This window comes from Zootermopsis nevadensis, unplaced genomic scaffold, assembly GCF_977971745.1.
Source record: "Zootermopsis nevadensis isolate Lab colony 2312 unplaced genomic scaffold, Znev_1.0 Znev_ptg000012l, whole genome shotgun sequence".
Taxonomy (NCBI): Eukaryota; Metazoa; Arthropoda; class Insecta; order Blattodea; family Termopsidae; genus Zootermopsis; species Zootermopsis nevadensis.
In genome coordinates, this window is record NW_028259144.1 from 15,227,961 (window position 1) to 15,254,923 (window position 26,963).

Here is a 26,963-nt window from a genome sequence, read left to right on the forward strand (position 1 = left end):
CTAAGCAAGGCTGCCAAAATAACCTATAATTCTAAATTCATCCTGAATATGGAAAACGCAATGTTTGCCGAAATGATGGATAATTTTCAACATTTCACTCATCTCGCCCACAAAAGATGAAGTTGTTCATTGAACTCCAACCAAGAAAAACGAACGATACGAAAAACAACTGTTCTTACTCGTTCAGTGAATCCTCTGGCCACCTCTCGTTGTTTGAGGTTGGTCTCTCCGTCCAAATTACAAGTGTCAATAAAACACAGCCCGTGGGGATCGCTCGATCGCAGCAACAGAATATCAGCTGGTATTACTTCATTGTTGGAAAGGTGAATGAGATCCCCAACTCTCACACTCTTCCAGAGAACTTTCTTGTAACGCTCTTCATCACTGTAAAATAAAACGATGGAAATTAAAATACTGTTATCATTTAGTTTCAAGGAAGATGGTGTCAGAAGGATACACTGCAACAACTCAGTGTTGGATGTACAACGTCGGCTTTCAGGGATAAGCCGTGCAAAAGTGTTGAGAATTATCCAGCGTTTCTGCAGACTTGCGACCCATTGCCTGCCACAGGCAGCCAAAATGCCCAACCATTACGTTTTCACCCTGTAAATGGCAGCTTAAATGTTTGTTGAAACGTTGAATAATTTTTAACATTCGATTCGGCTCATCCCCGAAAGCCAAAAGCTGTACAATAAACTCCAGGACAAGAGCTCGGGAATATTAGAAGGTACTGTTCTGGACTAATTCAGGATTCATGTTTAAACAAACACATTTCACTACTGCAGTGCAATTTTGCGTGAATCCATTCTTTGAGTATATCAAATCTAAAACTTCTTGACGATGGTGAAGAGTCAATTGAATAAAAATTTACTTGGATATTATCCATCGTCTAGTAAATATAAAACGTAAAACGACGTTTCGGAGATTGGACTCTATCTCCGTCTTCAGGTTCCTACACAGTTGGGCCCACTAGATAGAGCTAATCCCTATCTCCGGACCCATACTTTGAGTATGTTTATGAAAAGAAATAACACCAAAATCTGCTGGGTGAAGTCATTAATTACACACACGCTCTCCAATTAATTATCGTTGGTCTTCAACACTAGTCATCTGTGCGTAGTGGAACGACGCAAAGATGACAAGTTTGCTTCTTACTGCGTATGGTCTAGAGCAGTGGTATTCAACCTTTTTTGTTCATGTACCCCCCAGATATAATTTCTCTTCAACTTTGTACCCCCAAAGTTGTTGGTACATAATTCAAGTTATACATATTATATAATCTACATCTAAAATAAATTAAATAAATTACATTACTGATTATTCAGTGTTTATCATAAAATAATATATATTTTTTAAAAATTTCGCGTACCCCCAGGGGTACGCGTACCCCAGGTTGAATACCACTGGTCTACGTGAATAAACTAATGACGCGAAAACTACGCTAATAAATACCTTTCATACTTTAATTTAAAATGAACTCTAAGGTTAGGAATAATCACTGCCTCCCCCCCCCCTCCACAAACACGCATACACACAAAAACGTGGCACCGAATTTATTCAATTTCGACAAGTATCAACACGCAGGATGCAGAAACATAACAGTTAAATCAGTCGTGTTACCGAACGCCGAAGTCGAAAGGGCAGCAACTTGCTTCGTATTCAGGAGTTACTGAGTTCGAATCTCGACCTGGAGAAAGACTATCCTGAAGCTTTCCACGGTTTCACTCAGTCCCTCCAGGTAAATCAGAAAACGTACCGATGACTGTGTTCTTTCACATTCTTCTCGAGTCGTAATTCATTCTATCGTTCGACGCTACATGTGAGCTACTGACAGCGTCGTTAAATAAACCACCCGTATTTCGTAAAGGCTAGTCGGAGAGGACCTCGGGTGCAACGCTGAAATTATGTAGCCACTGGTATTTCTCACTACCGTTTTACTTTAATGGTATATTATGAGCAATATTTTAGATCTATAATACATTACAGAATAAAAATTACTTTTATTGTCTGTGTATAATATCTGTACACGTATGACCATACTTTAATTGGGTTAGAATTTTTAAAACTTTAAATAAAAACTATCCCTCTTCTACTAACGTAGGCCGGCTATTGCGACTGTCATGTCAGTTTTTTTCATTTGCCATTAAAGGTCAGGATAAGGGTTTATTCTGGTTTCAATCCACCATTTTCTATGACGACAATGTATTTTATTCCTTATGGATGAAAATTAAAAAGCCTTTGTAACAATATTTCTTCTAGCATTCTTTCTACGTATTGTAAAAAACTTTCTCTACAGGATTCAACGTTATCTTTAATTGCAAATATGTGCAAATCTCTTAATTTCTTATCGTATAAAAACAAGTACAAGACGAGTTACATACACATGGCGACGCAGATGAAATACACAATGTTCCATTTAAAACATAATCCTAACTAATTGACACGAACGACTTCACATACAACAATGAAACCAATGGCAATGCTGAATTCTTGCAGTAGTAACCAGTCGATGCATTGTCGTCTTTGTAGGATATGATGCTTTCACTGCGTTGAGTCTTCAGGGTTCTAACGACAGCCATCTTCATTGCTGCCTGATTCCGCACTTCCTTGTCAGCGTAAGCAATGATAAATGCTTCATGGACAGCAGCAAACGATTTCGATGCAAAGTAGTGTTAAAGAATGAACACACTCTCTGCTCATACATGAGTAAATGTTCGCACCTGCACGGTTTTTGCGCAAATGGTGTGAGTGGCGGCCGGCCTAAGAACCAGAGAGACCTCGACTCGACTCGACTTGACTTCGAGTGTTACGGGTAAGGTTATAAGGGCGGTATCGCACTAGGATGTCATGGCAGCGACACCAACAGCGATGCCATGGCGTCCAGCTGCCACAAAAAGACGCCAGACAAGCTGCCAGCTTTCGACGCCAGTCGAGAGAACAGATGGATCAACATTATGAGATCACGAAATGAAGGGCTATTAGCAAGGAGAAATGTCCACTTTTATCACTTTTGAGGAAATGAGATTTACCTTTATCAAAACTACATACCTGGAGTGAATTTCAATTCTGTAACAAAGAAATAAGTAAAAAAAATTCTCCATACACACACTTTGCACGTCCATACCATTATTGAATTTGAAATATTTCAGTTCTTGCAAATCACATGTAATATTACATGAACAAACTTTATTTAATAAAACATTATAAAAGCAGGTTTCTTCTTAATTCACGTTATTTGTGATATATAGATAGATATATAGATTGCTAAACAAAAAAACTTAAAAATCAAGTTGCCATATTGGAAAGCGGCCCCACAAATAAAGCCATAGAAACACTTCTTAGCTAATTCTTTCTTTTCTACTGTAAATAAATCTCCTCCAAATATTTCCACAAGTTCTACCCAGTTTCTTTTTTTCAAGTCCCGGTTTGCGTATTCAATAGCAGATGAATCCCATAGTGATGGTTGGGACTGAATTTCAATTATCAATCTTTCGGTGTCGAAATTATCCATGTTTGGAAGAAACAGAAATACACACAAGCACATTCACGCACGGACGTCAATGGACTGGCCAGACTGTCATGTGATGTTGATTTGGCCTTGGCCGTGGCCGTGGCAGCGATGCCAGTAGCATTTGAACTTGGCATCGTGGTTGGCAGCGATGCCAAGTTGGAAGCGCTGCCAGACGGATGTCAGGTACGATATATGACTACTAAATTAATGCATTGAGTTTGGCCGAGATGCTGGCAGCTGCGCCATGGCCTCCCGTTGGCATCCTAGTGCGATACCGCCCTAAGGGTCTATTACATGGTGGCGGACTTATGTAAGACATAATTTTGTACCGCAGTACGAGACTGCTGTTGGATCCACACTGCAGGCCTACATATCAATCAATATGTGACACTGTTATAAGCGAAAGAGAACCAGTGCGAAGAAAAAATTCGCGAATATTTGGCTTCTTGACAGTTTATGGACGTAGACCCAACGCGCGTGGATGTCAATGCAGTAACAACTAAATCCGAGGACCCCTCCCTCCCGCGACCGAAGTCTGTGAAAATGTCATGGCATATTTCTGCTCAGGGATTTTTTTTATGGACACAACTGACGCACTTGGACACAGCGTTCGCCTGGCCGAGCACTTGCGGTGTGCCAAGTCGAACAACAAGATAGGAGGTGTCTTTCAGAACTGTTTACAATATTTCGGTTTAAAATAACAGTGCCCAGTCTCATCGTGGTATTTACACAAGATTTTTATACACTCGTAAATATACACCTAGAAACCTAGCAAAGGAATGACTAATCGATAATAGATTATTTTGAGGCTTTCTTTCAACCGCTAAGGTTACGTTGTAACGGACAGGTGATGTCTGACGTTTTCGCGACGGTAGATGCATCAGCCCTGACCGAAGATGGAGATTGTGTTTCTCCGTAAAGCTGGTACCTACCTACAACGTAGAAGATCAACATCGACGAGTGTGATTGCCTATCACTGGTTAATTGGGATAACTGTCTGCTGCCTGTTACAAGATCCAAGATATGAAGGAAAATAAAAACTAACAAACTCCAGTCAAGACAGCTACTTCCTAGTCGGGGTGCAACAGAGATTAATTAAAGCATGCTACACTGTCGTATAATACGGAACTCAGTTCCTTCAGAACGAGTTGTGTTCGCGCATCCACAACGGACAGGAAGTGTTCTTAAATAAAAGAACGTCACTGAGTGTTGTTAATGTGAAATAGACCACGAACTGCGAACAAAGCGAAGACAGCTATACTCTTGTAATTGTTGGCTGGAAACTGTCGTCGAAGTTTACCAGCGTTTCAGGGCTCTGAAACGTCGGTAAACTTCTACCAGACTACACTGCACAACAACCCAGAAGATAGTCGTCGTGTGTGGGTCACTGGGGGAACGATTAGCAGCGAGCCTTGGACTATACAGTTTTATGGGTTTCCTAAATCTTCCCTGTTGGGACACGCGGCAGGGCTTAGTCCCAAACCTGACGGATAAATGTGGACAAGCACGCAGCCCGTGTTCCAGGGCTAACCACGAGGAATAACCAGCCATGACGCACAGGCACGCGACGAACTGATCAATAGAACGTTTACCTACTACACACACTCCGGAGTTACGTGAAATGCCGCGAGACCCTGTCCTTGTTACTTTCATTTTCATGAGGTCATCCCCCAGGTAGCAATGCGGCATCGTATCTGACCCACATTCGAGAAGAGTCCGGTTCGAATTCATACCGGAGCACTGGGAATGACGGAAGGTTTGCGTGATTTTACTCAATCCCTTCAGGTGAAAGTTGGGGTAGTAGCTACAGACAAGCCACGCCGGATTTCTACCCTATAAATTCTAGTTCACAATAAACATTATAATTTAATCTCATTCAACTCGGGGGAAAAACTGTTAATTTGTACACTTGTCAAATAAAAACTTTCTCTTCACCTTCCACTTTGTGTAATGCCCGTGTTCTTAAAACATCAAGGGCCTTCACTACAAAACGGAAACATTGCAGTGGCACAAGACTCAAGAATGGAATTACGATGCTGAAATAGTAATTGCTTGTAGTATTTAGCTGTAATTAAATTTTCAAACTTATATTAACCCTTTGTCCGTATACGGAAGACATGTTTACGTATATGCGAGATCTGTATTACCCAATAAATTTGCAACACTTATCAATTTTAAAAGGATGGTCTAGCGGTTAGAACGCTGGCCTTGTAATCCTGGGGTCTCGGGTTCGATTCCCGGCGGTGCCCGAATTTATAACTTGTGTTGGGCAAGGCCGTGGTCTAGGCAACGCGGAGTTTTCCTCCGGAGGCTTCCCCGGTTTCTCCGTGGCATCCCAACAATTACTCCACTCACACACAGAAGAAGGCAATGGCAAATCACTTCTGGATCATCTGCCAAGAACGTATATGAACAGGTCCCAGTCCGAGAAAAGGATGGAAGGATCCTGTTCATATGGACCTGTCGTCAGACAGAACACTAAATAAATAATAAATAAATATCATCTAGATGTCTGGCGTATAACCAGGGGCAGCCACATTGAACACTTTAAACAGGAAAAAATCTTTAAGTGTTAACAGATTCTCTGTAACAAACTGTGTTGTAATTTTCCTATTCGTTTAGTCATAATAAATTGTCAAAGTTTCCACCTTATTCTGTTACACCCTGTACAGAGCAGCAATAGCCCTTTAATATCTACTTGCCGTGTCTACGTGGTTGAATTATTCAGAATCGTGTATGATAGTTTAATACTAAAATCAATGCCCTAAAGATGTCCTTGACTGTCAGTGCGATGGCAAGAAATAATTTACGATAATGCAGATTTCCAACTGCAACAAGTGTCAGTAATTGCAGCGACTGAAGATTTACGCTGGATTTTTAAACTATAATCTTAAAAACGCGTTGTTTCACAGCCTTAATTCACCCATATTCATTAATTATTAATTTACGCTATGTCTGTCAAGGCAGTGGTCCGCGGATGGAAACGTTGTGTTCCGCTTCTAGATTCCGACTTCCTTCTTCAGGACAGTATTTCCGTCTGTGTGTGAAGTAAAATAAGTACAGTGGACACTTAAGATCAGAGAGTGATGGTGACTTTCAAATATGTAATTTAGCATTCACTTTGTTACTTTTCCTGTACACAGCGAATTTATACACTGCGTGTTCTTTGCAAAAGAACAACAAAGAATGTATTTGCTATGGCCCGCAAGGTCACCTGACTTAAACTCGCTGTATTTTTATTTGTGTGCTCATCTTAGAAGCATTGTGTATGCTGGGGCAGTTAATGACGTACCGGAACTACAGAAGAGGGCGAGATAATTAACAACACGCCTGGAATTTTTAGCGCGTGCGACAGACCTTAATGAGATGAACAGAACGATGTGAGGAAGCACAAGGACTAGACTGTGAGATGTTTTTGTAACTTGTTGTAAAAACTGTGATATGTAACGTTGCAATCAGTGATTTGTAAATAAGCACTGTCATGTAAATGATTTTACATTTAATTTTAATACCTTCTTTCCAAAATCAAATGGCCCAGACATCAAAGACAAAGCGTCTAAAGATCAACATTTACACAGACTTTTTCCGTTGTATTTGTACACAGAGAATGCTTTGTATTTCATAAATACTTAGTTTTACTTCGATACTCTGACGACCCGTTCTTCAGGTGCCTGAGCACTGCGGGTCCCAACTTTTCGTTGGCTTGATCTATGGACAATCGGTAGGACTCCTTGGACGAGGGATCGGCCCGTCGAAAGGCCTCTACCTGTACACAGGACAAACATCCATGGCTTGAGAGGGATTCGAACCCACGGTCCCAGCGACCAAGCGGCCACTGTAACCCCATTTCATAAATACTCTGTGTATCTTTTATCCAGGGACTGAAGAAGTGCATACTTAACGTGCCTTCAAAATTCTTTTCCATAAATTATTTGTGAAAAATGCTAAAGAATTGAAGAATTAATTTGAAGTCGGCCCTCCTACGCCCATGGTCATCGACTCTTCTTGTAAAAGTTTGTATGTCACATATAAAACACATTTCAAGATCTATAACTCTCACTTGAAACATTTAGAGACATTCAGTATAACGACTCAGAGAGAAATAATTTATGATTCACAACGAGTGAGGCGTAAATGGAGAATAGGGTAAAATGACCCTTAATGAAATAAGGTTTAAGAATGAGGATTGGATACATCTAGCTCAGAACTGGTAAGGTTTTTAGGTTTGATATAACAAATGACGACTTAAATCACGCATATTTAGGATATAATTTCGTTCCTTTTCAACGAAGAAGCATTACCTCACTAAGTATAACTGGATTGTCTGTCTTCAATTAATAAAGGTATTTCACACCCCTTACCGAGTGGCTCTACTCTCTAATAGTAGAGCGTTGCTATCTTTGCTACAGTGCGAGTTTTCAGCTGTCTTCACTCGACAAGGCTCCGCTGTTAGTGTAGCAACGATAAACTATTTAGATGTGACTTTAAGCATGCATTTTGGTGATGGCTATTATAGTTTCCTGGTACTATCGAGGTGATAGACGATACTGCAGAAACACACAATCGAACGCAGATCAATTTATTGCTAAACATGCTTAAAACTAAGATGAGGCGAAAGCAGATAGTATACACAAGACATTCGTCTCGTGAGCTTCACAGAAATTATGCAAATTTCAGCAGTAGTACAGCCTACACGAATGAGCCGGGATAGCTCAGTCAGTATAGTGACTAGCTACGGGCTGGACGCCCGGGGTTCGATCCCCGACGAGGGCAGAGGATTTTTCCTCTAGCCTCTGCGTCCAGACCGGCTCTGGGGCCCACCCAGCCTCCTCACCAATGGGTCCCGGGGGTAAAACCGGCCGGGGTGTGATGCTGACCACTCACCCCCATCTAGTGCCGAGGTCAAGGAAAGGAGGAGCTATACCTCCGCTCCCCCCAAGCGCCTACATGGCGTATAGTGGGACAAACTTTACTTTACTTTTACAGCCTACACGAATATGGAATTAGCGATGTAATACGTAACTGTGTCTAATTGAGTTACTCGGGCTATATAAAGTAATATTTATATACTTTATTCAGAATTAATTGACTCAATTGTTTCAGGACTGTATAATGACAGCCTGTTAGTCTCACATTAGAGCATTTGGTCATAATTTAAATGAGATGGTCCATATGTTCCATGTCAAGAAGAAATTCCAAATCCTTAAAGGCTAATTATCATTCGAGAATAAGCAAAAACTGTACTTAATACACCCAAGTTTTACCGACACTCACAATACGAAAGCCAAAAGAATGTCCGCTCGTCGTGACCTAATATATTAAGCCTATACTTATACAGTAGACTTACAGACTGAGGAATTATTAGAATGCGGAAAAACTTGTTTCTACGTTTACAGTAAAAAAAATTCGTTACTATGGCAGCAGGCACACAAATATACACAAAGCCTTTTATAACGAATCACAATGTCATTAACTTTTGAATAACGCTTACTTAGATTATCAAAATCAATAACTATTGAATCTTCCCACACAGAAACATAAATAAATAAATAAATAAATTCCAATAGTCAGACAGCCAAGTACCAGTAGGGTACGGCACAGATGCAAAATTTGTATTGTGGAAAAGTCTTCATAACACCTACAGCCAGAAATTATTATTTGTATTTCATTAAATAAGAGTGAAACTGAAGTTCTCGATCTCTATGAGATGTGTGTGTATTAAGCACAACTTCTTTGTGCAACAAACCCTTTCTGAGAAAATATATGAAGTTCAACTGAGCTTGAAGTATAGTAGGATTCATACTCGACAGATACAAGGAAATTTAAATTCCCTGGACAACTTTTAGTGTGTGGAACCCCCCCCCCCCCGGGTAAATATCAAATTTCATCGACGTCGTACAACAGTTTGTGAGATGAAACATGGAGGTAAGCGGGCGGATAGACACACCTTCCTTTTGTCTTTTAATTTTTGTCAATCGAAGCAATCTGCACATACTTTGCAGTCGAAAGAAACTAATTAGTTTCCATTTTGACACGAATGTCACTTCTCAGATGAAATTAAACGTGGTATTGAATCAGATCAAACAAACAAACAGACTACAAATATTCAAGCGTACAACTTTCCGGTGTTTTTTATCTTACTTTCCTTTCACCGTCCAACAATACATGTTGACGCCTCCATCATCGTCCTGATGATGGAGGCAGCAAGCGCCTCTGAAACGCCGGTAAACTTCTACTAGAGTAACCTACAAAACAACCCAGAAGGCGGCCATCTTCGTACTCGCCTCCGTGAGAACCTGAAAAAACCCGATGGGATGAGACCACTCGAGAGATGTAGGCGTACTTCGCAGATAGGATGATATTAAAATGTATCAAATAGTGTGGAAACACTGAGTGGGTGTAACTCGCCTGGAATAGGATCCAGTGGCAGGTTTTGTGAACACGACAATGAGCGGGGAGTTACATCACTATCTTAACAATGATTAGCTTATCAAGTACTCTGCTCCATTAAGTTAGGTTATAAGTAAAGTCATAAAAGAAGTAATTTACGTCAAGAAATCTGTTTCTGTTAAAGAAACTGGCTTCAGATATTCGTATTAATGAAAACACAATCATTTATAAATGGACACCCCCATTACACAAGAAACACCTGTAGCTGGCAATCAAACTCGTGTATAATTCTCATTTTTATGCACTGTAACAGCAGGTTCCACAAAGTGCTTATTTGTGTTCAGAATTGGTCTTCGTGTCTGCAAACTTTGGAGATCGATAGATCCTTAATAAATGTTGGAGCAGCGTCGTTAATGTTGCAAGCCTGTGTAGTGACTGGACGCAGTGACACGATACGCCCAGGATAGAGATTATTGAAGTTTCTTTCTGCCTTCAAACTGCGGGTCATACAAAATTTATAACGCGACTTGACCATACACGACTGCAAGTACCCGGCAAGTCTCCCAGCTTGATTTATTCCAACTTCGATACGACAGAACATCGATTCAAATACTCGACGAAAGTAGCCAGATTAAGGCTGAGGCGAGACGCTCTGGGAGGAACTTACAATGCGAACTTCCCTTCAAAAGCGTCTATCAAGAGACTATAAATCGATAGTATAAACATGTAATTAATCATCAATCTCCGTGTAGATTTTCATTAGTCGCACAGCCTACTGCATTATCACCGAAAGTCTCGACCGATTGGTTAATATTCCAGTTTCTTTTTCAGGAGTTCCCAGATTCTAATCTCGGCCCTGACACTGTCACCCCGACTGAGTTTTTCGCAGGGTTCCTCAGTCCCCCCCACAGGCAACAGCAGGAACTAAAGCTAAAAATAGGCCACGACCTCTTCCGCCCCTATCATCTCAAATTCATTCGTCTTACCACTCCACACTTTACACTCATCGTTAAATAAACCTACAATTAATTCATACATAAATAAACCATAACTAACCTCAGTATCAAACAGCTGTTAATGTGGAATAAAAACTGGTTCTTATTGAACTTTGTAGACACCTTCATGATCTATACGCTAACAAATGGAAAGAAAATACACGCACATTGCAATTTGCATCACGATTTTGGGTTGCGCTACGTTAATTATAACTTGTATCAACATGTATGGGGTCCTTAACCGTTTGCGGTCCCTTTTAAATACCACTACGGCTGTCTGCTGCTCTATTTAAATGCCACTAAATTGTATACATTCAACTATTATGAACTGGTTTGATGTTCTTTTATAACTTTCATAAAATGGAAGAAACTTTGCTAAATATGGCGAAAATATGTTCTGAGAGGATGAGAGTTCCTTTTTTTTTAATATTGACCGTGTGAAATATTTTTCACGGACTGTACAACTGTCGCTAGTGAGTTGCGTAATAAGTGCTGCCTTTCTGTAGAGAATAAAAGCAAGTCAAATTCCATAGATATGACTTTGGTAACGTTTAAACATCTCTTATTGCACGCAGATATACGATGTACAAGCATTGGGTTTCATAATCTCAGAGCTATGCTTCCTTTCGCGCTAATAGTGTCCGAAAGATCAAGACCAAGTTCAACACCATTAAAGTGAAACACAACACGAAGTGTAAACGATGAAGTCACTGCACATATAGAATGCTCGATAAGAAGACGAAAGAACATGCACATGTCAGTGGTGGATTGCTTTACGTGCCACAAATATTTTAAACAAATATAATTTCCTACGGGGAAGATGGAATATTTGTTTTATAATTATATCAGATATAAAATACTTCTATTCTAAGTAAATATGGCAACTACATACACAATGATATTAATAATGATGTATGACTAAACACTTTGTGTGGAGTCCTGGCTTCCTTGGACACGTTTTAGAATAAAACGTCTTTTCTCTCCTGCCTCCTTACACTGTTATCAAGTACACAAACTCTTACCAGGAAAACTATGATAGAATTAATACAAAGAAGAAGGCTTGAATGATATGCTGACACTGTTTGCCAGCCTCAGTTTGAATCCAGATCACGTAAAAAATTCGTAAAATACGTGGCGGACTCGGTCCGACATCGGACCGGAACGCCGATATTTAAATGTCGGACTCAGTCCGTCAGGGACCACAAAGGGTTAAGGAGAGGGACACAACACTCGGATGTACACAGATACATATAGCACCAAAATCTTCTCCATCACAAAGACAAATATGTTAACGCCGTTTACGGCAGGTCTGGGAAATATATGGAAATACTGAACTATAAAACAAGATTGTGCATACTATTACCACAGAGTTTCGACCCCTTACAGCACAGTGGTCACTATGTATACCACCTGCTCCCACATTCGGTAAATGCAATCTGCCTAGAGTGTACGTATTGATTTCGTGGGATTCTCAAAATAAGCATAGATTATTTGTACAAACAGCGTTAAGGAACAGACAGAGACTTGCCTTCCTTGAGTAGATATATAATTTCTAAATATTATTTAGACGAGCTTCGTGCTTCAAAGGCCGAAACTGTTAATGGGATTGAAATGTGTTTTAGATCACGTACCAGTGACTAGTAAAATAAGCCTTCATCAAGAAACTCGATTAGAAGTTCTTGCAGTAGAGTTTAGTCGACGGAGGCAATGTGGCCTCTGAAGCGTTGGTAAACATCTACCAAACTACAAAGCACAAGAACCCAGAAGACAGAAATCTTCAGAGTTTAGTTTATTGATATGAGTCACTGTTGATGGCCAGCACTAAGAATTCGCTTCAAGAAATGGAAATACCTTGAAGAACTGAGATTTCAGGTTCTCACGGCAGCGAGCATGAAGATGCCCGTCTTCTGGGTTGTTCCACCGTGTAGTCTGATTTACTTACATTTCAGAGATGCTCGATGCCTCCATTATCGCCCTGGTGATGGAAGCAGCAAGGATCTCTGAAACTCGGCGAACTTCTACCAGACTACTGATGATGAAAGCAGAAAAGACCTCTGAAACGTCGGTAAACCAGACTACACGGTGTAACAACCCAGAAGACAGCCAATTCATACCTCTAAAAACCTAATGACATCGTGAAAATTATACAAGAACTCACAAAAGAGAATAAGGAATCTGCAAAATATCTCCAGCCTTAGAATGTGAACTGATGAAATCTTTCGACTGGCAGACGTACCGTTCTTAAGTTAAAAGACATTGCAGAAAGAAGAAGAGAATCCTGCATTCAGAATAATTCTCAATCTCCCATATCTTTGAATATAATTAACTTCATTTCACATTTCTAGGAAGTATTTATCTTATCATCCTTCATCTTTCAGAAAAATTATCTCAGCTTGGTGAACTCCCATGTTCCCATGGTGCTGTCAGCTTGTGTTATCGGCTTCAACTCGTCAGATAGCGAGGAGGTACAAACGGGTTACGACCAATCAATCATAGCAGATTTATTTGTCAGTAATTATAAATACATACATACACACAAACACAGGACGGGCGACAAAACTAACTCTAGTAATTATCAACTTCAAACAAAATTTTATCCAACATTCTTCTCTCAAGATGAAGTCCATACGTAGACGAAATCATTGGGGGATCATCAGTTTGGGTTTAAACGTAATAGGTCAACTATTGATCAGATTTTTGTATTCATAAAATACTAGTTAAAAAATGGGAATACAATGAGACAGTGCATCAGCTATTCACAGACTTCGAGAAAGGGTGCGACTCAGTTAGAAAGGAAGTCCGAAGATGACTGTCTTCTGGTTTCTTGCGCCGTGTAGTCTGGTACAAGCTGACCAACGTTTAAGAGGTCCTTGCTGCCTCCATTATAAGGGCGATGAGTCACTCATGACGGCCTGATGATGGACGGTGACGGGAGAATAATATTACAAAGCATCTTAAAGAAACATAATAAATGGAGCGTGAAATCGTCGGGCTAAGCAGTGAAATGTGTGGCGAGTTCTTGTAAACACATCAATGAACATTCGGGGTCCATAAAAGCAGGTAATTTTCTCCACTAGCTAAGCGAATATTATCTTCTCAAGAAGATTTTCTTCCAAGAAATTAGGTATCAATCGGCCTCCAATAAACAAGAGCAGCATCGCTAAACGTCATAGGAAGCAACAGGACTAATTTGCCGGTAACAATTACGAGTGGACACAGGACTTGTTACGTCAGTGCCCCAGTAAGATCACGAAAACAAAGAATAAAAATCGAGGGCCAAGGCTCAGCTTAGATTTGCACATTATTACACTTGGAAACATCAGGCCGGCCACATTCTCATATGGCGTTCTGGCTTCGCGCTCAAGGAAAACTTACAGAGCGGATTTTTATAATGCAACAACAACCTGCTTTCGTGATTAATACATACAAGCCCGAGGTAACCACGAGCTGTCAATGCACATTCAATCTTGTTTTCGCAAGTCCTGAACATATCATATTAATACGTAGATGTCACTTCTCACGTCAACAAAGTGATCCTGAGTTCAGGTTTTCGCGGCTGGAGTTTACTGAAGCCCACAATTAAGTCATGGTTCATGCCAGAGTGTAAAGTTACAAAAATCCAAGCTCTTGGCGTATTTTGCAACATCCGAAGGATGTTAGGTCTGAATGTGAGAGCGGCTATCGCTTTGTGCATGTCTTACACGAAGTGCAATAGATACGCACAGCTAGGAGGTCATGTCATTCCGACGGCATGTTTTATCTCTGAAAGTACTGGATAGGTTTCGATACACTTTTGAGACTGCAGTCTACGGTAAAGGCGAATTTAATTTTGGTTCTTATCAGCGAATATAGTCTACCCCTACTTCACACAAAACCCAAATCGAACTTATCATGTTCTCAAAAACGGCTTATCGTTCAATAAACTGATAAGAACGCAGGAATATGACATGAGATACAGACCACATTGGCGTATAAAACATCTGAAACGTTTTCTGCGTGGTGAATATGTAATGGAACACAAAAAAACTATTAATATTTATAATTCCATGCAGTGACATCTGTAATGGCAAAGACAGCCTTCTGGAATAATGCTCAGTGTAGTCTCGTAAAAGTTGACAGACGTTTCAGATGTACATACTGCCTCCATCGATTTCATAACTCACCTTTGAAACTTTGGTAAACTTCTGCGAGACTACACAGCGCAACATCCAAAAAGGCTTTCACCTTCATAAGAAGAAGACAGAAACTAAAAGCAAACTGCAGACAGCAATTCTAAGAAGACGTTGAAAATGCAAGACTTCTTTGACTAATGTTTTAAAGTATAAATTAAAAAATCGACTATTACTCCAGAGGCTTAAAATTCGACTAAAACTCCGCGTTAACACGAAATTATAACAGTAATTCCGACAGACTCATTCTCAACTTCCATGCAATTTCTCAACCATTCTACATCTTCTACACAGCCAGTCTCGAGAATGGCCGTGTTAAGTAAAACCACGTGATTTCAAGAGACGCATGTTTCGGTCGACAAGTGAAGTTCTCAGTTACATAGATAAACTGCTAAGTAACGATGATGTGTAACAATGAATTTGTTATCCTACGACATAAAAGCATCTTGACCTGTCGGAGGATGAAGAGGGACTACTAGGACAGCGCATGGAAAAGTGAAGCACCCCCCCCCCCCAACTGAGGAAACACGTCACACGTCCAAAGCAGATGATTGATCGAAATCGATTAAAGAAATAACAGAACAATATCGGGAAAGAACAATGGCATGTTCGCTGACGGCAAGGCACGTTTTGGGCTTGAGGCCAACCTTAATAAACACGATTAACAACACAACCCATCCCGACCGACCCAATTTAAAGTCGACTTTTACATTAGTCTAACCTCACAGAACACTGTACAGTTTCTCTCTGTAAGAACGTCATAATTTGTATTCTTCCTAACATATCATCAGGATCATCAAGTCAAGAAAGAGGTCATTCGGAAGATCTAAGCGCAGATGGGATGATAATATCAAAATGGATCTTGAGGAAACAGGTTTGGAGTGTGTGGATTGGATTCATCTGGATCAGCATAAGTGCCGTTGGAATTTCTCTGCAGCATCCCATTCCTGAAAAGGTGACAATTCACGGCGAAACCCCATGATCTGATAGGTAATTGTAATGACTGTGATCAATAAAACTGGCAGTGATGAAAAACAAAAACAAATATGCCGTGACCTTGCAAACGCGCAATTTGGCGAAAGTTACTTTCATGGCTGTTGCATCTGCGACTGGCTTTAACATCCTTTCTCAAGGTAAACAATATCTCTCTTCCCAAAAAGTTTGCTTTACAATATGCAAAAATTTTAAAGTATTTCTGTAATTCCATCCTCTGTACATGGTCTACGCGTCTATTGCTATCTGCATTCTCATTAATAATAGAATATTTCGTTCTTCTCTTCAATCCCCGTCTATACGTTCTTCCAAAATTATAAAAAATCTCATTACACTCTCTCTGGATTTTGTTAAATATTCACTACAAACACAAATATTTCAATATTTTTGCAACGACAGGTGTCGATATCGAGAAATATGTAACTTATCTCGAGGCAGAACATCATACCAGATCTCTTTCGTGATAAAATCTATTCGTTTGATACGAGCTTCATGTAAAGTAGGAGTTACAGCGGAACCGATAATAAATCAAATTAATTTTGCTTGGTACTTTCTACCATATCCCTTCACGTAACAAATTTCAACAAATTTTGTAGATTAATTTCAGGGATGAAAAACTGGGACACCATGTAACGCACTTTCATATACAGCTTGGTCCAAGAACGAGGTGGGCTTACATATAAACAAAACAAAATAAACTTATAAATCTCGTAGCAACTGATTTCAATCTCAAAACCAGAAAATAAAAATAAATTTAACACAAGCAGTACTTCGCTTTTCAGAGCGCTCGACTTCCGATATCCCATGACGGAAGTGTAGGAAAACAGAAAAAGTCTGCCTACTCAAGATGAAGTATGCATATGATTACGCCGATTGTCTGCAAGCATTTGCTAAATGAGCTCAATGCCAGCACAGCGAGAGCTTTATAATTTGCCTCTTCACCAAATACTATCAGGGTGATCAAATCAAGGAGAAAGAGAGGCATGTAGCACGCATAAGAAAGACAATAAATGCTTACAAAGAGAACCTGAAGAAAAATGACCACTTGGACGACCTTGTTGTGGATGGGAGGTAGCTGAGGACTGGGTTAATTTGGTTTAAAATAGGGACAAGTGGTGGCATTTTGCAAACACGGCATCAATCTTTCTGATGCTACAAGAAGTGGGTGATTTATTGATCAGCTCGGCGACAATTAATTTGAAAAACCACTCCGCTGCAAGTAGTTTCTTAGTCAACTACAGGAACTCCGGTCTGTGAGTCCGACGGGTTTCAAATCTGAGGTCGGCAGGTTGGCTCCTTCGTCCCGGAAAACTAACCGCTAGTCCCTCATTGGCTCAGAGCAATTAACAGTCCTTCGAAAATCAGTGCGTGTGTGGCGAGAAATAACATGAAATACAGCGTTGGGCAAAAAGTGTCTATGTAAGACACTTTCTTAAATAGTTGGTAAGTCTTGGCGGAAAAGTTGAAGAAAGTTTCACAGAAATTTTCTTGGAATTGTAGTGTCTTCCAAAGCAACAATTTAGAGAATACTGCCGAAGTTGCGTTCTGGTCCACGAAAAGTACAGTCATTTCTTCCGTAACGCGTTTTCAAAGAATCATTCTGTATTTAAGGCCGACGCGAGGAAAATTCATTACTACGATTAAATATTTTTCATGTATAATTCCAAAGCTAGTTTACACAATAACGGATAACATGATTTCTGATACAAAACATTCGGTATCATGATATTTGTTTAATTTTTGTATTCAATTAATGTAATCTTGGGGTCCCGGGTTCAATTCCCGGTGGTGCTCAGATTTATAACTTGTGTTGGGCAAGGCCGTGGTCTAGGCATCACGGAGTTTTCCTCCGGGGGCTTCCCCGGTTTCTCCGTGGCATCCCAACAATTACTCCACTCACACACAGAAGAAGGCAATGGCAAACCACTTCTGGATCATCTGCCAAGAACGTATATGAACAGGTCCCAGTCCGAGAAAAGGATGGAAGGATCCTGTTCATATGGACCTGTCGTCAGACAGAACACTAAATAAATAAATAAATGATGGCCACGGTGGTCTAGCGGTTAGAATGCTGGCCTTGTAATCCTGGGGTCTCGGGTTCGATTCTCGGCGGTGCCCGAATTTATAACTTGTGTTGGGCAAGGCCGTGGTCTAGGCAAAGCGGAGTTTTCCTCCGGGGGCTTCCCCGGTTTCTCCGTGGCATCCCAACAATTACTCCATTCACACACAGAAGAAGGCAATGGCAAACCACTTCTGGATCATCTGCCAAGAACGTATATGAACAGGTCCCAGTCCGAGAAAAGGATGGAAGGATCCTGTTCATAATATATGGACCTGTCGTTAGACAGAACACTAATAAATAATAAAAAAAAAATTCAATTAATCTTATTTTGTTGAGGACCGAGTTCACTGTTAGGCAGGTATGTGCTGTCAACAGCCACTAAAATAGGTAGTTACGACCCTTCAATATTTCAGTATGACAGCGGACAGTTGCCTCAAATGAATGTGTGACTGCTATTAACAATTGAACATTATTCACATGCGCCACCTACCTTGAAGAGGAGGAATTTTGCCCGTCGATTCTGTGAACAGAACTGCAGTACTTAGTGTTATACAACACTAATTTACAGTTTCCGTCAGAACACATGCGACCAAGACACTGTTTTGAAATTACAGTTCTACTGTATTTTTTTAAGTACGTATTGGTCAGCCCACATCAGCGAGATGTTCATACTGTGTTTATTAAAGAACTGCTATTTCTCATTCTTAGTTCTGCCGCCTAGTTTACCTAGTGGTTAAATTAAAGAAATAATTTTGAAACAGAAAACAAATATTTGTGTGTTGATATAATCGCCACAAATTATTACGTGTTTGTGTGTTGATAACGCAAAACCCATGCTATTACGTAACGAAATGAAGGCCTTAAAGAACAGAATGCGAATTGCCTGCTTTCTAATTCCAGGCTCACATTCACCTGGCAAGCCCAATTTCGACAAAGGACGAGCCATTCCATTCCGAAACACACAGTGCGTGAGGAGTAAAGGAAATAAGACAATTTAACCAATCGCTGTTCACTGAGTCTAAGACAGTTTTAGCAATTACGTTTGCCGAAAAGCAAGTACCACTACCTTGTTACAAAAGATTGGCCGTGGAGAAAATACAATTACAAAATTCGGACTCTCGGCCGTATAACCCACTCAATCGGGCATGATGCAGAGATAAAATCTGAAAAATTACTTTCTTCTCTTAACCACAAAGAACTGAACACACGAGGCTGAATGTTTGGAACGTGCACACCCTGTAACAGATGACTTTAAAACGTCAGTGGAATGGAATACGAACGAACATGAAAAAAGTAGATTTGAAGGTCATTTAAAAACTACCGGACATCGTGACCTTGGCGATAAAACACCATTTAGATGCTTGGGGGAACAGGTGGTATAGCTCCTATTCATTCTTAACATCGGCACCAGATGGGAGAGAGTCAACGTCACGCCCCGGCAACGCTTCGCCCCGAAAGGATCCTGGTACCCAATGGATAAGAGGCTGGGTGGGCCCCAGAGCTCTCTGCCCCCGTCGGGGATGAAACCCTGGACGTCCAGTCCGCAGCTAGTCATTATACTGACAGAGCTATGCCAGCTCATAATAATGGTGAGAAGAGGCTCATGGCGATCGAATAATGACGACTTGTGACTGTCAATCATATAGGACTTTCAAAATAGTCCCTACTAAACGCACCTCGTATCAGTAAAACAGGGCTTCTGCAACGTCATAGACGTTAAATGATTTCCGCCCAGCCTTTGTCAATATCACACAACAGAATACGAACGCACGCAAACCAACCATAAAACGCCAAAGTCGTTTCATACCATAATTGTCGAAAAGCAGCTAAAAAGAAAGACTAGAATAGACTTTTCGATTTAATAAAATATTTTACTGCTGTAGATGTCTTGCGTGCCTGAAAACTAAAACATAAATATGACATGAAAATTAAAAGTTCTTATACGTACTTTTTAGAACACATAAACAATGAACAACTTGGAAAATTTTCACAAATTTAGTCGAGAAAATGTGGTCATAGATTACATAAGATGTCTAAGCATTTAATGAAAAAGAGACAAAACTGAAATATGGGGGGGGGGGACGATTCTGGTAATTGCTAAATTCCGCCATTCCAACCACCGTTTCGCCCGTTAACCCCGTGAAATACAAAACATTTTGAACCGCCCACACTGAAATTTTGAAACACTAACACAGACCATCGCCATCTTCTCTCTCGCCTGTTCCGTCTTCTAAATCCCTTCATCGGCCATCCCGGACCTCCAGTCCCTTCCATAATTCGAGGTTTCTCTTTGTAAACTTCCTCCTGCCACTCTCTACATACGATAATTTCATCCACGTGTTGTTCCATTTTCTTATTCATAGCATCTGCTTTGCTCCACAAAAATTTTCTTGCTTTTTTTATTTTCCTATTCTTATACATCCTTCAACGTCTCTTAGAAATAACATATCTGCAATTTGAATTTTATCTTTCTCTTTTATTTCCCGCCCACGTTTCTGCTTCATATAAAAGTGCTGGTCCTGTTATAGCCCTATTAAATAAAAGCTGTCTCCCCTCGTACTGAGCTTCGCAGTGTTCTACACAGCCTGGAACACATGCAACTTGTTACTGATGGCCTCGTTGTAGCTGTGTGTTGTAACACACCCTAAAACATCATCACAGCAACCATCAACAAATTGCATTCTTCACGATCGTAACGCGTTGCAACACGAACAGCGGAGTCCAGGCGAGTGAAGACAATTCAGAACTCGCCGGGCAGCAAAGCTGTAATAGTGACTTAAGCTACGTTTACACGGCGAGGGTTTATAGAATAGATAGTGAGGTACCTGCGTGTACGCGGTCCGCGAATGTAAAGGCAAATGAAATTTATTTCCCTCTTATAGAGAACAATTTAATATTATATCAAATCTAAAACTTCTTGACGATGGTGAAGAGTCAATTGAATAAAAATTGTCTTGCATATTATCCATCGTCTAGTAAATATAAAACGTAAAACGACGTTTCGGAGATAGGGATTAGCTCTATCTAGTGGGCCCAACTGTGTAGGAACCTGAAGACGGAGATAGAGTCCCATCTCCGAAACGTCGTTTTACGTTTTATATTTACTAGACGATGGATAATATCCAAGAAATTTTTTTATTCAATTTAATATTAATTGTGGGCAGACAGACAAGAATGGAGAAGAAAAATCAGAACGTAAAATGTGAAATAACAATTGTAACCTTGGGTACCAGAAAAATGTACAAACATTCTTAAACCGGAAATATATATATTGTTGACTTTTTACAGGAAGAATGGAATGTAGCCAAATTATAAAGGCGCGTTCTCACGAATCAAGTTTAATTGACCGATTATAGTTGATCAACAAAAGTTGAATATGACTTGAATCAGTTTTTGTTCACACATTTCAATAGAAAATGATCAACAGTTTCAGTTAAAAATGGCGTCGAAAGCAGTTGTGCGTGAAGTTTTACGGATAGTAACTGTTTTGTTAAAAGAAGAACTAAAAACAATTTTATTTAACATGAGCAAAAATCGTAAGAAACGTCGTTTTTGGGTGAGGCAATGGATATTAAGAAGAAATCGATTGGGAGCATCAGAAACCTTGCTGAAGGAACTAGCATTAGAGGATAAAGAAGGATATAGAAATCATTTAAGAATGTCTGAAGAAAAATTTGACGAACTGCTGTTGAAAGTTCAGGATCGCATAAAGAAACAAGATACAGTGATGCGACATGCAATCTCACCAAAATTAAAACTGCAAGTAACATAGATTAATTCTCTTTGTATTATTTTCAACTACCAACAATGTAGACATCGAAATATGAACACCTGCGTGTCTAACAATGTAAGAAAATGTTTTGGAATTTATAAATCACACCTATAACAATGTTGGCATAACAATTATAATTGTTACGTCATAGTTTTCGTTGGCACTGTTGTATTTCATTAGTACGTATTGCCGTCAACAATCAGCTTTTCTTATTCTGAAAAGAACTGAGCTGTGAATCGCGTGCGTCTTAGACAAAATACTTTTGTGCTATTGAAAATAGTGCCTTAAACTCTCTGAATTTTGTTATTAATTCGACTGTTTATTGCTGGTGGACATTTAGTTCCCTTACCATGAACGAAGATGTAGGTAAGGACTTTTTATTGTTATTATTATTTATCAACATATTTACATGTGTTTGTTAATACTTATGAACACAAATGAAGCTAGTTTCTTTCTTTCTTTCTTTCTAACACAATTTCAAAAAATGTTAGACTGACTTTTGTTATTTACGGCAAAAATTGATTGCAATTGAATATTCCAATAAACAATTATAAATTCGAATGCTTAAAACAACAAGGCATGTTTAGTAGCCGAAAATCTTGATGAAACAGTTAGAACCCTTAAGAGTCTGGTGGTAAGTATGTGTACCACCTGCTGTCACGATTAATAACCCTTCACTGTGTATTTTTGGGTTTCTTATGATTCTCAGGGTAAACAGCGATCATTTTCTTAAACGGCATTAACCGATTGATCTTTATATTGGTGAAGTGTCGTGTTTTCCTTGCGGTAATTCTTAGATAATATTTAGACGATCTTCGGCTTCAGGTGGTTAATAAACGGGGCACATATTGAGAAAAATAATTCGAAATCTTTACATTTCTTGATACATCAATTTTGTTAAAGCTTCTTTGCCACTTGTAAATTTGTTTTATATATACAGTAGAATTGCTTCAACAAACTCCATGTTTATTTACTGAAGAAACAATAATTGTTACGTCATAGCTTTGGCAAACATTGTTATATTTTATTTGTATTTATTGACGTCAACAATCGCCTTTCGTTACTGTGGAAACAAATGTACTGGAAATCGTTTGTGGAAAAAGTGCGTCGTACACAAGATACTTTTGTGCAATTTAAAACGTTTGAAAATAATCCAATATACACATTTCATACGGATTACTAAGACATTTCGTTATCATCTGTTGTTCCTGAGAAATAATCCGTGGATACATTGCAAAAAAAAAGATACAACTATGGCCACCAGATGACAGCGCCTCGATCGCCTGCAACATTCTTATTTATTCCTGCTATATATTTACTTCGTGACTTTCCTCGTGTCATTTTGTTATCACAGCTCGTTGTTGTTTCTTGGCTCTACAACCCGGTTGTAGGTTTTCGCCGCCTCCTTTTCGGAGGTTTCTTGGTCTTGAAGTGTGCATTTACGTCAGACACAGACATGTTGTGGATTCGTACTCAATCATCAGTTTCGTTTCTTCGGCAGTCCACATCTTCTTCGTTCTATTCGCGTCCTCAGCGTCCTGAATTTCTGTTCTCGCGAGAGTTAATAAAAGTTCATCTATGTTAAACTTCGTAGAGCAGCTCAATTTAGAGTTTAGAGTGGTCACGGGCTCTATCGCTGTATGGTTTACACACGACGATAGCCGCCCTCAGATCTATTCTCCTTTCTCTATAAACTCTCGCCATAGTCCTCCCGTGGCCTTGAAGCACACAATTTAGTGAAGGCTACTATAGTAATTGTTTTTACCGTAAAAAGTCAGAGACTTTAAAGGAATCCAAAATTGTGCAAACATTTAAGATTCCAGTGGTGCCTACTGTTATTCGCGTGAGTGTCATGATGTAATCACTATACGTACTGAAGTCAACTAAAATTGGATGCCGTTAGGGCGATCTGCTATGGTGAAATATGCAAATCGACCATTGCTTTAAAACTTTAGTACACATATGAAATTACACTCAATAAAACGAATGTCCTTCGACATCAAGCTTAAAATAACAGCACACGTTCTTTTCTCGTACTTTGGACGTGTAGATCAAACTATTAAAATTAAAATTTCGAAAAGTGATATTAGAAGCAATCTACAAATTTAAGGAGGTTATAAAGACTTTCATTGTTAATAAAAGTAATTAGATATCCTCAGGCGATCAGCCGCGTAACTAGGATGCAAAAATCAAAAATCTTATACTTATGCGCCAATTTTTTGCATGTAATAGTCTGGGAAGATGTTATCATAACTATGCTGAAATGTTTTACACAAAAGTCATATTCGACAGAAAAATAAGTAAGTCAGCAGTAACGTGTTTTAAAACCGTAAATAATAAATGGCTTAAAGCCTGGCATACATTAAAAGTACGGAAGTGCAGTTTTAATCCCTTGCTGGTTCTGGTTCCTTAACAAAAGTACTCAAAATTAGATCCATAAATCATATTGCTAAGAAAGCTATTAAACTGTAGTATAAATATGTTTCACAAATCTACATAGTGTCTCTCTTGTATTTCGTTAAACACACACCCTGTCTAAGAAAGTTCAAACCAAGCACTTGACCTTAATGGGGCCTACGTTTCACATAAAGCTGGCTGATTCACTTGAGTGAGTTTTTTTAAAAGAATTTCGATAAAAGTTCGATATAATGCTATATGGCCTGAGTTCCTAAGATCGATTTTAAATAAACCACAAATTTCCCGGTGGTGCCCTAATTTATAACTTGTGTTGGGCAAGGCCGTGGTCTAGGCAACATGGAGTTTTCCTCCGGGGGCTTCCCCGGTTTCTCCGTGGCATCCCAACAATTACTCCATTCACACACACACAGAAGAAGGCAATGGCAAACCACTTCTGGATCATCTGCCAAGAACGTATATGAACAGGTCCCAATCCGAGAAAAGGATGGAAGGATCCTGTTCATATGGACCTATCGGCAGACAGAACACTACAAATAAAAAAAAACACAATAACATAAGTTCGATACCATCCTCATGTAAAGTAATCGGGCAAAAATAATTGACTTCCAACTTTTGGCACAATGCTACAAACCAAATTTGATAAAAAAAATCCGTTGAGCTGGGTTGTTATACATGCGGAGGGGCAAACACACATGAACTCATTTGTGTCTCTTTTCACGTAAAGACGACATAAAGAGCTACATTACTAGGAACCAAACTTCAGACCTTCGGTTTATCGATCATACGACATGTCGATTTCGCTACTTTGACAGATGTGTCCGTCTGATGTAACCACACTGAAGCTCGGATTATACAGAAGGCTAGGCAATCGACCATTGTCGATAGGTGGAAGACTATAACGGCTCCCAAGTATGTTAAATCACTTTACGCACATAACAAACTTCAAACAACAGTGAATATAATTGCACATTAAAAGTGGAAAAGACATCATTACGGATAGGCATGTTTTATATCAGTTGTCTGGATACTCGAAAAAATACGGGCACGAATAATAATTTACCAAAGCCTCGAGAACGCCCGTCACAACTGAAGAGAGCCCTTCCTCGGGTTGTCAAGTTGTTGGCCTACGTAAACGACAATGTAACTGAAATAACAAAGAATTAAACGTTGGCGTAAACACAAACTGAAATTTATTTACAGCGATCATTTATATCCGCAAACAAGAAAAGTGGTAACATTTTCGGACTCTCGCGCAGAGGAACACGGTTTAATAATTCTGGGAATCTTCAAACAGGATTGAGAGAAGTCGCAAAATTATGTGAAAATGCTCAAAGTAAAAATATTCAAAACATGTATGCTGTACTTAATTTTGATATGATCCGATGTTTATTGCAATTCAGAACTTAGACTTTATTTTCAAAGTAAAGTGTGCCTGTACGGTCGCTAAATGTATCACCAGTTTGTTTTAATATCCAGTACTTAAGTATATGGCCCACAGAAAGTATTTGTAGATATCGACAGAATAAAAAGCGATTATTACCCTAAACATTAACCAAATGACCTTTCCAATGGACCTATTCAACGCGACACACAAAAAGACGGAGAAACGTTTCGTGATCACGTAAACCAAAGGAGGTCAACTGGACGATCCGTATCAGTAACAGAGTAAAAAAAAGATGTACTCCATCAGAGAATAAGCTACATATTGATTCCAAGGTTTCGAGTATACCTGTATGTCCCAGACTGTTGAAGAAACGCGGACAAACAGGCCCATTACAGTTTTCGTTGCATACGCACTTCGTTAACTGCGATATTGCATTCAGCATCACTTCTTCACAGTCTTTTTAAATGTTTCCAAATTCTTTCGCAACCTTCCTCTTCCAGCTGTCCAATTCCAAAATCCTGACGTTACGCTTTCGGACAGATTTAAAAGTTTTCCCTCACCAGTACACAAAAATCTTAAAAGAACATATGGGGAGCAATATTAGTTTAAATAAAGTTTTAAAATTTAAAGTAATAGTAGGGAAACCCCTTGGAAATGACTGAAATAAATTAAATTATAAGATATACAGGGTGGTTTGGAAGTAAGTTGGCATTAAATAATCGCTTTGCATTGGAAATATAGAGGTTATAACCATTTCTCAATGCCTACTTACTTCCCACCCACCCTTTAGTATGTGTGACACGGCAGATATGGATCGCGTGTTACCGGTAGTCAATCTAACAAGTTCCAGGGGTAGTCGAATTGGTCACGCCTGTTTTAGATTACAGAGATAAGTACCATGCTCAGTAATAAAATTCATATCTTCACCTGATAATGAAATGAGAAGGATCCGATATATACGAAGTGTCAACTTCTTAATAACGCTAGTTTCGCTGAGCTGGAAAGTAGACTGCTAAATGTATTAATCATGTACAATAACTTTTGAACAAGAAAGATTAAAAGAATAATTCTGTATAGAACCCAACGCTCTAATTTAATATCCCTTAAGATTAAACTGTACTAGGGTAAACCGCTGGAATTATACCGTCACAAGAGGGTCTCCCCCGATAAGTTGCAGATAAGGATATGTGTGTTTAGTCCACGGTGACGTCTGTGAGATAATTCCGAAGGTTATGTGCAAGTCACACATAAGCATGTTTGGGGAAACAT

At 39.4% G+C, this 26,963-nt stretch overlaps 1 protein-coding gene across 4 annotated transcripts in view; it reads right to left on the minus strand.

The window, feature by feature from the left end:
* Positions 1–26,963, minus strand: part of LOC110828347 (phospholipid-transporting ATPase VD) — a 75,358-nt gene that overhangs the window by 34,546 nt on the left and 13,849 nt on the right. For all 4 annotated transcript variants that reach the window (XM_022060979.2, XM_022060977.2, XM_087348103.1 and 1 more), the window contains exon 3: positions 180–384. In XM_022060979.2, coding sequence (XP_021916671.2) covers positions 180–384 — 205 coding nt within the window. The remainder of the gene's footprint in view (positions 1–179; positions 385–26,963) is intronic.